Source organism: Nicotiana tomentosiformis, chromosome 2 (assembly GCF_000390325.3).
Source record: "Nicotiana tomentosiformis chromosome 2, ASM39032v3, whole genome shotgun sequence".
Lineage (NCBI taxonomy): Eukaryota > Viridiplantae > Streptophyta > Magnoliopsida > Solanales > Solanaceae > Nicotiana > Nicotiana tomentosiformis.
Genome location: NC_090813.1, coordinates 90434263 through 90446983, shown reverse-complemented (window position 1 = coordinate 90446983; position 12721 = coordinate 90434263). Strand labels below are relative to the sequence as shown.

Here is a 12721-nt window from a genome sequence, read left to right as displayed (position 1 = left end):
ACTTCTCTTCTTGTTCACTGCTTCCCTCCCCCTTTCTCTCCTTGTATTTCTTCTCCTATCTTTTCTCTTTCGCTCTCATAGTTTAGCAAAATATCTTGCAAATTGTGCAAAAAAATCAGTGGATGAAAAGGTAAGTTTGATCTCACATCAGAAAAAATCAGAAGCAAAAACTAAGAGAGAAAAAATATATTTCAGCTTTATTTTTCTTCTCTCTTCTTATTTTTGGTTGGATTGAACGAGTGGGTGTGATTGAAATTGGTTGAAAACACCTAAGCGAGGCTATATACAAAATTTGAGCAAGATTAGAAGTGATTTAGACTGGTTTCACTAAAAAATCAGACCTAAAAATCCAACTGCGGCATATGTATATCACGTTGTATATCGTGTACATCAGTGTATATCACACACTGATTTTTAAGGACGTTTATGTATATCACTTTGTATATCGTGTATACAATATAATTATTTTATGGACGCCCGTGTATATCACATTGTATATCGTATATATAATATAAATTTTCATAGATATACACAGATACACATGATATACATGAGATATCACTGGTGTACATAGAAATATACATGGGATACACACATGGAGTCTTCTTGAAATTGAGTTTTCAATCTGAAATGTGTTATACAAAGAAGAAAAATAAAATTTTAGTATACTTTTTTTGATATACACATTATTATATTTTACACTGTGATATACAAATAATATAATTATTATTATGTTATATATATTTGGATATACAGATAAAAAACCTAGAAAATTAATTAAAAAATATTTGAAATTTTTTTCGGATACTACTAAAGGAAATGGAACCTAATTTCTAGGATGATGGTTGCTATGAGAGAAGAGAGATAGTTTTAAATATATTTTGCTATTTTTAAGGAAAATAATTTTAATGGGACTTATTTTTAGGATAGTGGTTGAACCATTAGAAGAGAGAGAATAACTTTAGACTACCATATGTTAAATTCTAAAACGTTGGCTTTTTTATGCCAATTGTTGGACCTAGTTGTAATGTCATGCCAAATCCCCCACTAAAATTGGGTATTTGTGCACTTCGCCTGGTGGGAGTGGTTCGTAGTACTTATTGGGCCATTCCCGAAATTTTAATGGGCCTAGCTTACGGAATCGTGTGGGAAGTCCATAAAAAAAGCAACCACAACATACGTGGAACGATGTCGTAACTCTTCTTAGTCGACAAGCGTGTGCCTCTTTGGTCTTGAGCGGAATCTGCAGTCTGGTTCTCTTGAGCTTCGTTACCATTTTCCATCTTTTCCCCCTTGTATAGGAACCAGAACAAACCCTAGCCGAATTCAGAAGCCACTGCCATGACGATCCGGCAGCTCTTAACCCTAGCCCGCCGGTCCCGAAACCTCACCACATGCCAATCACTCCGACGTCTCTCTACATCTTCATCCGCCGTCGCCGCCACATCCTCCACCGCTCCGGCCACCGGTCCACCTCCTCCAGACGCAATGATCTACGACCGATTAGCCGAAGACGTTAAGCACAAAATCAAACGGCTCGAGAATCCCGATTCACGATTCCTCCAGTACAACTCCCCTCACCCAACCTTAACCGACCACACACCAATCCTCAGCTTCCCTGATACGCGCGTGACCACACTTCCATCAGGCCTGCGCGTGGCTACTGAGACAAATCTTGCTGCCAAGACAGCCACTGTAGGTGTATTTATTGATGCAGGGTCACGTTTTGAGACTGATGAGACTAATGGAACAGCCCATTTTCTTGAGCATATGATTTTTAAGGGTACTGAAAAGCGGACGTCATGGGAAATGGAGGAGGAGATTGAGAATATGGGTGGGCATTTGAATGCTTATACCTCTAGAGAACAAACTGCTTATTATGCTAAGGTTTTGGATAAGGATGTGCCTGTAGCTTTGGATATTTTGGCTGATATACTTCAGAATTCCAAGTTTGAAGAGAAAAAAATCGAACGTGAACGTGATGTCATCCTTAGGGAGATGGAGGAGGTCAAATTTCTCTATTTTCTTTGAATTCTGAATATAAAGTTTGCTTCTTTTTTTTTTCTTGTTGATAAGCTGCAAGTACCCTATATTATAGTATTTTACTTGTCTCTGCATGCACTTGTAGTTTAACTGGGCAATCTGGTCATTAAAATTAAGGTATCCTCTTCTAGAGTACAGCTAATAGGCATATTTAGTCATAAATAGACTAGTTTTACACTGATGTAGCTCAACCTGCATTGTGAGCTCACATAGGATAAGAAACTCAGACAAGCCAAGTTTCCTGTTCTAAAATTCAAGATAACCAATTAGGCAACCTGTAGTGTGAGCTCACATAGGAGAAGTAACACACACAAGCCGAGTTTCCTGTACAGAAGTTCAATATAACCAATTTTTGGCGAGTTGCTGGATGCTTGTAGGTTCTACCTTTGTCTCGTATGGCCGTTCTTTCTCCTTTTAAAAAAATTATCTCTAATTTCGTCAGATTTATGCAAGGATATAGTCCATTTAGTGTACCACTACAGGCATAGACAAGTAGATCTAAAAATGATTTAGTACTTTCTATTTTGTAAGGATTGTAGTGCATAAAGCGCTTGCACTTGTTGATTCCATGCAATAATAGCCACCAAGTATCTTTTTGAATAACTAGTTTGATTGAGCAGTCATTGAGAGCTTTTCCGTTTGTTGTCTTGTTGTTTAGTCTCAACATTTTGCCATTTCCTTTGTTCTATATAGTTTATTGCAGCTGTGGCTTGTGTGAAGGTAGCTTTCGTTATGCAAGAAGCCTGTACATACTAGAGCTTAAGTGTATCTTGCTTTCTGTAGTCGTGTCTTATCTTGTCTGTTTGCAGGTTGAAGGTCAAACAGAGGAAGTCATCTTTGACCATTTGCATTCAACTGCATTCCAGTACTCACCTTTGGGTAGGACTATTCTCGGACCTGCCCAGAATATAAAGACAATCACCAGAAATCATCTAAAGGACTACATATCAACACATTATACTGCTCCCAGAATGGTATTTTGGAAATGATTTCATGTTCCTTGTCTAAGTCTGTTCGCTTGTTAGCAGAAACTTGATTGTTTTAACATTATCATCTGCTTTCTATTGTCTAAACTCTCAGCCTTCTTCGTGGGCATTAAAATAGGTAATTGTAGCTACTGGGCCTGTTAAACATGAAGAATTTGTTGATCAAGTTAAGAAACAATTTACTAAGCTTTCAACCGATCCAACTACAGCCTCGGAGTTGGTTGCCAGAGAACCAGCAATTTTTACTGGCTCAGAGGTAGGCCTACTTCATGGGGGTGCTTCATGGTGCTTTTCCCCTAGAATATGGTTTTCATGCTGATCATTTTACTAAAATCAGGTTAGGGTAATTGACGATGACATTCCATTGGCGCAATTTGCTGTGGCTTTTCAAGGGGCACCATGGACTGATCCGGATACCATTCCGCTGATGGTTATGCAATCGATGCTGGGCACTTGGAATAAGAATGCTGGAGGAGGGAAGCACATGGGGTGAGTTGTTTTTTTATCTAGTTTAGTGCAAAATTGTTTGTCTCTTGTTTTCTGATAGGGCTCCTAATTATTTGCAGTTCCGGGCTTGCCCAAAGGGTTGCCATTAATGAACTAGCAGAGAGCATGATGGCTTTTAACACCAACTATAAAGATACTGGTCTGTTTGGTGTCTATGCTGTTGCAAAGGTGAAGATTTTCATCACTTTGTCTTCCATTTGTTGAATAGAATGTGGTGTGATGATATGTTTTCTTATTTCCTTGCATTTTCTTTTGTCACATAAGTTTGGTGTGGATGTGTGCGCTATTTTTTTTCCTGGGGTGGGGGTGAGGGGTTGAGCTGTTTTCATGCCGAAGAGCTGCAATAGATGCAAGTGCTTGATTGCCTGCTTGGTGTTTTAGAGTGTAAAAGGGTTTTATGCCCTGTCTTGCATCGTGTGTCTAGATATTCAAATTTACCTTCTATTATATCCTCCAGATGTCTTCTAAATTGACTGAGATCAAAATGCAATTTGGATTCTTGAATATGCTTAAAATGTCTTCTAAGCATTATTATTGGTTGTATATGTCGAACGTGGACGTGAAGTCATTCTTCTATCATCTACCGGTCATGCTTTGGGTTGATGCAAATTCATATATTCTAACATTGAATGTTAGACTATGTTGTACTAATCTGCTTTGATTCTTTTGAGATATTGTGGATTGCAAGAATTGAGCAATTTAATTATTTACTCTTTTAAAAGAAGCAATTAATCTTTCTTTATCCTTTTGACTGGCATATGGTTGTGAGTAACACCAGTTTTATGTCAATTGAAATCTTAATTTGCAGCCTGATTGTTTGAGTGATTTGTCCTACTGCATTATGCAAGAGATAGTCAAATTGTGCTACCGAGCTTCGGATGATGATGTCACTCGTGCTTGCAATCAGGTAGGTTTATTTATTATTTAATGGTCAGGTGTAATTGTCTATTTCTCCCTGTTCTTTTTTTGTTTCTCCACTCACCAATTCCGGTTTGCAGTTGAAATCTTCTCTCATGCTTCACATTGATGGAACTAGTCCTGTTGCCGAAGACATTGGACGTCAGGTACTATTCTGACATCTAATCTTGTGGGTGTAGTAGTGTGTCGTGCCATGATTCTATGTACTCTACTTTGTTTTTGTTATTCCTTTTATTTTCCGGGAAGTATTTGAATTGGGGTGAGTCATGGATAAGTCGCCGCACATGGAATTTGCTTACTTTTCCCATAGTACTAATCAGTGTTTTAAAAGGCTTTTCTGGGACTCGCTTCGGGGCTCGGGGCACTATCAAAACGCCTTGAGACTCATGTGTGGGACTTAGTTCTGTGAGGCTTACGCCCCCAAGCGCCCGACTGTGCGCCCTAAACACGCCTAACGCTCAAAGCTCGGGACTCGCCTAACAGTTCTTATGCAAATCATGTGTTAAATTCACTAATTAGCACTGCTGACTCTCAATATTCTTTAACAAATAAATTATTAAAGTTCTTTTTATCTATAGGAATATGAAAATTGTGAACAACTCAGATAACGAACCATAATATTGTAGATTTACTAATAGAGAACATCGAGAGGGTGAATATCATTTGAATATTTCTTCTGAAAATAGATAACCAAAATTTATATCTTTACTTGATAGATCTTCATGTCTTAGTTCTCTGTCTCTTAAAATTATCATACATTTATTATTTTACTATTTAAAAATAACTTTATATTTACTCATGAAGGAGTAATATTTTAAATTACAGTGTTAGATAAAATTTATTGAGTTTTTAAAGAGGTAAAATATACAGTTTGATAATATTTTTTAAGAAATTATAATTTTTAATTGCTTGAAAGTTAAGACGTTGTAGTTAATTTATATTTCATAGTAAATTTAACAGTGCTGCATTATTTATACTTGTAAAACATGCTAGATATTTTATCTTGTATGAGTTACTTTAAAAAATTTAGTTTTCTTGAACTTTTAATATATCTTTTATATTTTGTTTTTGTTATAGTGCTATATTATTAATTTATAAATTTCAAAAAGTAAAGATGTGTGGGGCTTACGCCATTTAAAACACTGGTACTAATTTCCAGAAGATATGTGCAGGAAGCCTCCATATATGCGCATAATAAAAATACTGAACTGCTTCATGTTCTTCAGTCGATCTATGCTCCTAAACCCTTACATAATTTCATTACCCTTTGACCAGTTTTAGTTGAACTGTACTGCATCACTACTAATTTCACTGCCACTACCCTACATGCGCGTAATAACTTCATTGTTCTTGGAGAAGTTTTAGTTGAACCGTGCCAAAGTGCTACTAATGTCATTGCCACTACCTATATGATGGCAACAGATTGGTCCCATTATTGCATATAGATTCCCATTATTGCATATAGATTCTGAAGGTCTGATTTCACAATGTTGGAAACATCCTCTTCACCGCTATTCCTTCTACTGCCAATATGTTGCTTCCACAAAATGTAATAATGTGCTGTAGCAATATCAGCCACTAAAGGCCATGCTCGAAAATGGGTAGGTAGTGTGGCTGAGTGGTGGAATGAAGCAGTAAGAAGCAGAGTAATTAAGGTGGCTTTGGGTGAAACGAAAAAAGAAGAAAACAAGATGGTCTCGTGGCACATTGACTAACTAGGCTGATTATTCTCGTGCAAGAGGATTATTAGGGGCTATGAAATGATGTTGATGTCATTATTACAAGTGTCATGGTGCTTTATTTGTGCATGCTTAACATCTGGAAAATATAAGATCAAAATGAAGGGTGAAAGGTCTTGGTTGGTGGTAAGAGCGCAACATGTGTTAGGCTCATGCATCACTTTAAACCTTGCTGTTGACCGAAGCTTGGTATTTAAGTGGAGAAGGTAAAGGGACGAGTTCATTATCCACTGAGTTTCAACCCAGCGCTAATGGCCTTTAAAGATTTCTTGGTTATTAAAAAAGCTCTTAAACAGTCCTTTAAAAAAAGTAGCTCTTATGCAGTACTCCCTGTGCTCAAGTTGAGTTAGGAAAATTGATGTTGACAAGTTTGGATGCGTCATCAAGTATAGGACTATGTTTTCTATGGTGTGTATTATACTGCATTGTCTTGCTCTCAAGTAGAGAAGATAGATTGCTAAAGCTTTCCACTGCATTGTCTTGCTCTCAAGTAGAGAAGATAGATTGCTAAAGCTTTCCCAATTTCTTCACACCCCCCCCCCCCACCCCCCCCCCCCCCCACAAACCAAAAAATAAAAGATTGAAGAAAAATCTCACAGAAGCTTTGGGTTGAGAAAGAAAAAGAATCAATGTATTTTGTCTAAGTTTAATCCATTTTGCAAATGGGTTTGGAGATGTTGTCAAACTAAGATCTTCTTGGGAGAGAGGTCAGCGCTTCACGGGGATAAAGCCGCTTATGGTGACAAAGTAATTCCAACGAGAAATGGTCGATCCCTTGAATCTCAACTTTGAATTGGATTAATATCAACATTATTGTAAATTGTATGCTGATATTAGTTATTTAATTGAAATTTTATTATTATAATACTGAATTCATATGTGTTGTACTTCTTATTTTTCGTGAATGGTGCGCTTCACTTTATAGAAGTGTGAGCTTCACTTGCTTTCCGGTTCAAATCCCATAGACCTTGTTGCTTCTTTGATCTTTTTGTTTTTGGAAAAACTGCTTTTACAGTATTGCTTTCTAATATGATTGTACCAATTTCATTTCCCTTTTTTATTTCTCCTGCTTGCAGCTACTCACATATGGTAGAAGGATTCCAGTCCCGGAGCTGTTTGCAAGGATTGATGCTGTAGATGCCAGCGCCATCAAACGGGTTGCAAACAGATTTATATTTGACCAGGTGGGGATTCAAAAAATTATTTGTGGTTTCGGAGCCCATTACTATTAAAGAATCTTGTTACTCAAAATTCTTTGGTTCCTATTTTGAGTGTTAACCAATTTGTATTTCATTTCTTCCTTTTGGCAGGATGTTGCTATATCCGCTGTGGGCCCTATTCAGACTCTACCTGATTATAACTGGTTCAGGCGCAGGACCTACATGCTCCGTTATTAGGTCATTCTTTGTTTTTGGAGTTGTATGCATCACAATTTTACCCACCTCGTGCAACCACTCCCTTCTCGAATATATAGGTCTTGCTTTTCTAATTATTCTTCTTGCATTCTGTCTGGTTTTGTAATGATTTTCTAGTTTCTTTCCTATAAAAATAAGCGGCCTATATTCAATAATTTGGTTGTCAACGTTTGTTTTCATATTCCTTAAATATGCAAGGTTGCAATCTAAATTTTGTGTTTGATATGATTAAAGGTTTGTACATGTGTGGACCATGTAGTTCGTTTTTTTTTGGGGTGGGGGGGGGGGGGGGGGGGGTTGGTTTGTAGGAAATTGACCCTCCAACCGTCTTCATACATAAGCTCTCTAGAATCTCTTCTTGGCAATTCTTCTCTAAAATAAACATGATAAGGTTGTTTCCATTTTAATTTTGTATTCAAAAAAGAAAAAGGAAAACGAAGGGGGATGCTGTTTGCTGGTCCAAGAAGTCTGTAACAGCTGCATTTCAGCTTCAACTGTTTTGCCCCATTATCTTTTGTTCTTATGCGACATAGAATTTAGCTGTAAATACATTTAGCAATTCATTATTTCAGTCATGAAAGCATCTAGAATATATTAAACTTGCAAACAATTTTCAAGAAATGAATTGAAAATTTTCCGAAAGTAAATCTGAAACCAGTATACAAGTCAAAACACTTGGCAGGCGTTTGTTTGTACATAAAAATTGTAATTTTTGAAAAAAAGTAGTATTTGGAGTTAAATTCTAAAATGGTGTTTGAAATTTAAAATTATATCTGGACATGCATTTCACTTGAAAAAATGTTGTAGTTTTGTGAGGGGGGAAATTTTTTTTTTGAAAATTTTGATCACTTTTTGGCTTTTGATTTTTTTTTTTTCATACCAAAATTTCATGAACAAATATATTTTTGAAAAAAAAAAAAAAAACTATGAACAAGCCGGGCCTTAGTATCCAAAGCACAGCCTAACACCAGACCAAACAAACTAATACTACTAACACCACTTATGAACACAGATGATAAACATGGGCAATACCGCGTATGCGTTTTTGTTATTGAAATTTAGGCTGTTGATATATAGTGCCTACTTTTATAGAAGGGAACAGTAAACTTGTTGGAGCCAGTGTGACGTTAGATAGAAAAAAAAGGAAGTTGAATTTTTCAAGGAGGTAAATTTATTTCAACTACTTTTCTACTCATTTTTGGTCGCCGACTGGACTTGTCAAAAGGAACTGGAAAAATGCAGATGCAACATAGAAAATAACCTTTCAAATGAATAACTTAAATGAAACTCACTCTACTAGATGTTCATAAATCAAGTGTCAGATTCCAGAATAACATATAAACTCTTGAACAAATGAAGGCCAGTTAGAGGAACAATGACTCAGGTGAGAGAACGTGTTGCAGAATGGAATGATTCAACAAATTCTTACCAGTTAATTAATAAGCCTTATCTACCTTTTATCTAACCTCCATGCATGCACATTTCATTTTCTTGATGGAGACAACTGGTGCTACTACTTAACAAGGTAACCAAATTTCCACTTATAAATTAGGTTGGGGAGCTAAGATCAGGCATTATACTGACAATGGGAACTCATGCAGTAGAAAGCTCACAGCAGCAAGAATGTGAGCACATTTTCCGGAGTAGGTATCCTCCGGTTCATGTACCGGACAATGTGACTCTCCCGGATTTTGTGCTTCACAATGTAGAGTTATACACTGACAAACTGGCATTTGTGGATGCTACCACTGGCAAAGGCTACACTTATGGCCAACTTGCAAGAGACATAAGGAGGTTTGCCAAGGCCTTGAGATCCCTTGGCTTAAGGAAAGGACGGGTCGTGGTTGTAGCACTCCCAAATGTACCAGAATATGCTATTGTCGCTCTCGGAATCATGGCTGCTGGTGGTGTCTTCTCAGGTGCAAATCCAGCAGCTCATTCATCAGAAATTATGAAACAAGTTGAATCTGCTGATGGCAAGCTTATTGTCTCTGATCTACCAACCTATCACAAGGTAGTACACCTCCAACTCAGTGAGATCAAACTTCTTGTATTTGTTACTCTTTCTGGTCCAACTGAAATTCGCATCTTATAATGATAAAAAAAGAAGGCTTTAATCTTCCACCTAATGTAATGAACAGATAACTACACATATCAATCCATAAGTGGAATTTTTAACATGAAAAATCAGGCAAGTTACCTTCTACAACAGGTTAAAATACACTCATAGTGTAAAAGTTCTTTTTATACTGTTAGTATATGTATGATTTATCTAGTCTACAAGTTAGAGTTTTATGACTGCAGGTTAAAGATTGTGGGCTGCCAGTAATAATACTAGGTGAAGAACATGTAGAAGGAACAATTCATTGGGATGAATTGCTCGAAGCTGCAGAGCGTGCCGGTTCCAGAACTGATCACATAACAAACCAAGAAGATGAAATGGTGCAGCAAAATGATTTATGTGCGTTGCCCTTCTCATCAGGCACTACGGGCCTGTCCAAGGGAGTGATGTTAACCCACAGAAATCTAGTAGCAAATCTCTGCTCTACACTCTTCAGTGTTAGCCCAGAAATGATAGGCCAAGTTACAACACTGGGTTTGATACCATTCTTTCACATTTATGGGATAACTGGAATCTGTTGTGCAACAATTAGAAATAAAGGGAAAGTGGTAGTCATGCGTAGGTACGAACTGAGGGCATTCCTAAATGCACTCATTGCACATGAAGTCACATTTGCACCAATTGTGCCACCTATCATTTTGGCACTTGTTAAGAATCCTATTGCGGATGAATTTGATCTCAACAAGCTTAAGCTTAGATCCATTATGACAGCGGCAGCCCCACTTGCCCCAGAGATTCTTAATGAGTTTGAAAAGAAATTTCCGGATGTTCAGGTCCAAGAGGTGAACATCCACTAGAAACTTATAATGTTCCTCCTAATGTCAATGTATTATTAGCTGAATATTATTTTTGACAAGCTTCGCTCTGTTGTTTTATTTAACTGCTAGGCATATGGGATGACTGAGCACAGCTGCATTACTCTTTCTCATAGCGACAAGCATACTGCTAAAAGAAATTCTGTTGGTTTTATTCTACCTAATTTGGAGGTAAAGTTCGTTGATCCTGATACTGGTAGATCTCTCCCCAAAAACACACCAGGCGAGATATGTGTCAAAAGCCAATGTGTTATGAAGGGTAATTGACCATAACTTTTCCCTTAAACACCTTTTTGTTCTAGTAGGCATTGGTAGATATATGGAATTTAACCCTTTGATGTGAAAACTTTTCAGGTTACTACAAAAATGAATTTGAGACTTGCCTTACAATTGATAAGGATGGTTGGCTTCACACTGGTGACATTGGCTACATCGACGATGATGGAGATATCTTCCTAGTCGATCGTATCAAAGAGCTTATCAAGTACAAGGGATTCCAAGTAAGGATAACACTAACCATGAGCTTTAGAGGAGAGCAGATTGACCTATATTAAACACTTGACTAAATTTACTATGCTGAATCTAGAATTCTTTCTTATCTTTATTCTGTTTTTGGACCTCCTTGCTGGTTTGACAGGTTGCTCCAGCTGAGTTAGAGGGGATCCTTCTCACACATCCTTCAGTAGAAGATGCTGCAGTAGTTGGGTAAGTAAAATCAATTAGTTGACTTAAGGTTTAAAATGGTTAAATTTTCACGAATAACGGATGGATAGTCTTTATAACTGTAGGCTGCCAGATGAAGAAGCAGGAGAGATACCAGCGGCATGGGTAGTCTTGAACTCAAAAGCAAAAGAAAGTGAAGAGGACATTATCAACTACATTGCATCAACTGTTGCACAATATAAACGAGTGAGAGTGGTGCAGTTTGTGGATAGTATTCCAAAATCTCCTTCAGGAAAAATAATGAGAAGACTTATCAAGGAAAAGATGCTGGTGAGACTTAAGAATGCATAGAGTGATGTTCCAAATACATTATTCTAACATACAAAGACATTTTATCATCATGTTCTGTAAGGAAGAAATATTCCATAAATGTGTGCTCTTTAACATCTAAAAAACTTAAAGTTCACTAGCAATGTACAACTTATTCCAGAAGAATTATATAGAAAACGATGATGGTATTTCATTCTACAAATGAGCTCAAATTATAGGATGTACAGATATAGGATGCTTCCTTTTTATGTTTGCAATGCAGGTTGAGCAAATTAACTGTATCTTCTTTCATCTTGAAATCCCATAAAATCTTTATAACATAACGGTAAAAATAACGATGTTTTGATGTAGTACTATCTCCACCAGCAGACCCCCCCCCCCCCCTCCAAGTATGATACAGTGAACAAAAAACGTTGATTAACTGATTTAGATATATGATCTTGTCTGGAAAAGCGAACCCCCCTAAACTCCTAAAGGCTATCAAGGAATCTCTAGAAATGTAAAAACTACACCTCAATCCCGAACTGATTGATTCAACAAACAACTGGCCTGAACCAACACTAAATGCGAATATGCATAAAAAGGAAACAAGAGGGAAAACTGTGACATGTTTCACCATATATACTTGTTTCAGTGATTGCTGAATGGCAGGGATAATACTGAAGCATAAGTCTTCATTTTTTACCTATGCAAGGGTATTTCAAGAAATGTGCACTTATCCTGTGAATATTGATAAATTATCAGAATTATTTTACCATTAACTACTCATATCTTATGTTAAACTTGTATTATTACTCTACATTTGAGGATAATAAATATTTCCTCAGATGATCAGTGTGGACCCTGCAAGCAGAATCAGTGTTGTAATAACAACACAGATGATGAATTCTTTAGCATTTATTCTCAATTTAAGGATCTAGAAATCAATGTCCTGACTAATGATAGTTTATTAGAAATTCTCAGAGTTATTAAAAACTTAGAATTAAGGTACCAGATAATTGATCAGATGGACAAAATTCAGGATGAAATTCCTACAAGTCCAGAGATTGGAGAAATTCCTTCTCAAAAGGGACCATATACGATGTCTGATGTTAAAAGGATTTTAAGAGAAATTCCAGGCCATTGATAGGCCAACTACTTGTTCAAGATTTGAAAAATGAGATTCATAATCTTAAAGGAGAAA

At 36.9% G+C, this 12721-nt stretch overlaps 2 protein-coding genes across 2 annotated transcripts; both read left to right on the top strand.

Annotated features, from left to right (window-relative positions):
• Positions 1 to 1195: 1195 nt before the first annotated feature.
• Positions 1196 to 7819, top strand: LOC104103519 (probable mitochondrial-processing peptidase subunit beta, mitochondrial). The gene is made up of 9 exons (XM_018773240.3): positions 1196 to 2007; positions 2853 to 3017; positions 3148 to 3285; positions 3367 to 3518; positions 3596 to 3704; positions 4345 to 4443; positions 4535 to 4600; positions 7270 to 7377; positions 7504 to 7819. The coding sequence occupies exons 1-9, from the start codon at positions 1342 to 1344 to the stop codon at positions 7588 to 7590; spliced, it is 1590 nt and encodes a 529-aa protein (XP_018628756.1). The 5' UTR covers positions 1196 to 1341; the 3' UTR covers positions 7591 to 7819.
• Positions 7820 to 7941: 122 nt separating this feature from the next.
• LOC104103518 (4-coumarate--CoA ligase-like 1) lies at positions 7942 to 11740 on the top strand. Its single transcript, XM_009611427.4, has 6 exons — positions 7942 to 9622; positions 9913 to 10512; positions 10618 to 10804; positions 10900 to 11045; positions 11183 to 11250; positions 11334 to 11740. Exons 1-6 carry the CDS (start codon positions 9194 to 9196, stop codon positions 11557 to 11559), a joined length of 1656 nt encoding a protein of 551 aa, XP_009609722.1. The 5' UTR covers positions 7942 to 9193; the 3' UTR covers positions 11560 to 11740.
• The last annotated feature ends 981 nt before the right edge of the window (positions 11741 to 12721 follow it).

Bases quoted from the DNA above. Each gene is read 5' to 3' on its own strand.
- LOC104103518 (XM_009611427.4), top strand. From the start codon at position 9,194: ATGGGAACTCATGCAGTAGAAAGCTCACAGCAGCAAGAATGTGAGCAC. The intron at 11,046-11,182 runs GTAAGGATAACA...CTGGTTTGACAG, and splicing joins TCAAGTACAAGGGATTCCAA to GTTGCTCCAGCTGAGTTAGA. The intron at 11,251-11,333 runs GTAAGTAAAATC...TTATAACTGTAG, and splicing joins GAAGATGCTGCAGTAGTTGG to GCTGCCAGATGAAGAAGCAG.
- LOC104103519 (XM_018773240.3), top strand. From the start codon at position 1,342: ATGACGATCCGGCAGCTCTTAACCCTAGCCCGCCGGTCCCGAAACCTC. The intron at 2,008-2,852 runs GTCAAATTTCTC...GTCTGTTTGCAG, and splicing joins TCCTTAGGGAGATGGAGGAG to GTTGAAGGTCAAACAGAGGA. The intron at 3,018-3,147 runs GTATTTTGGAAA...GCATTAAAATAG, and splicing joins ATTATACTGCTCCCAGAATG to GTAATTGTAGCTACTGGGCC.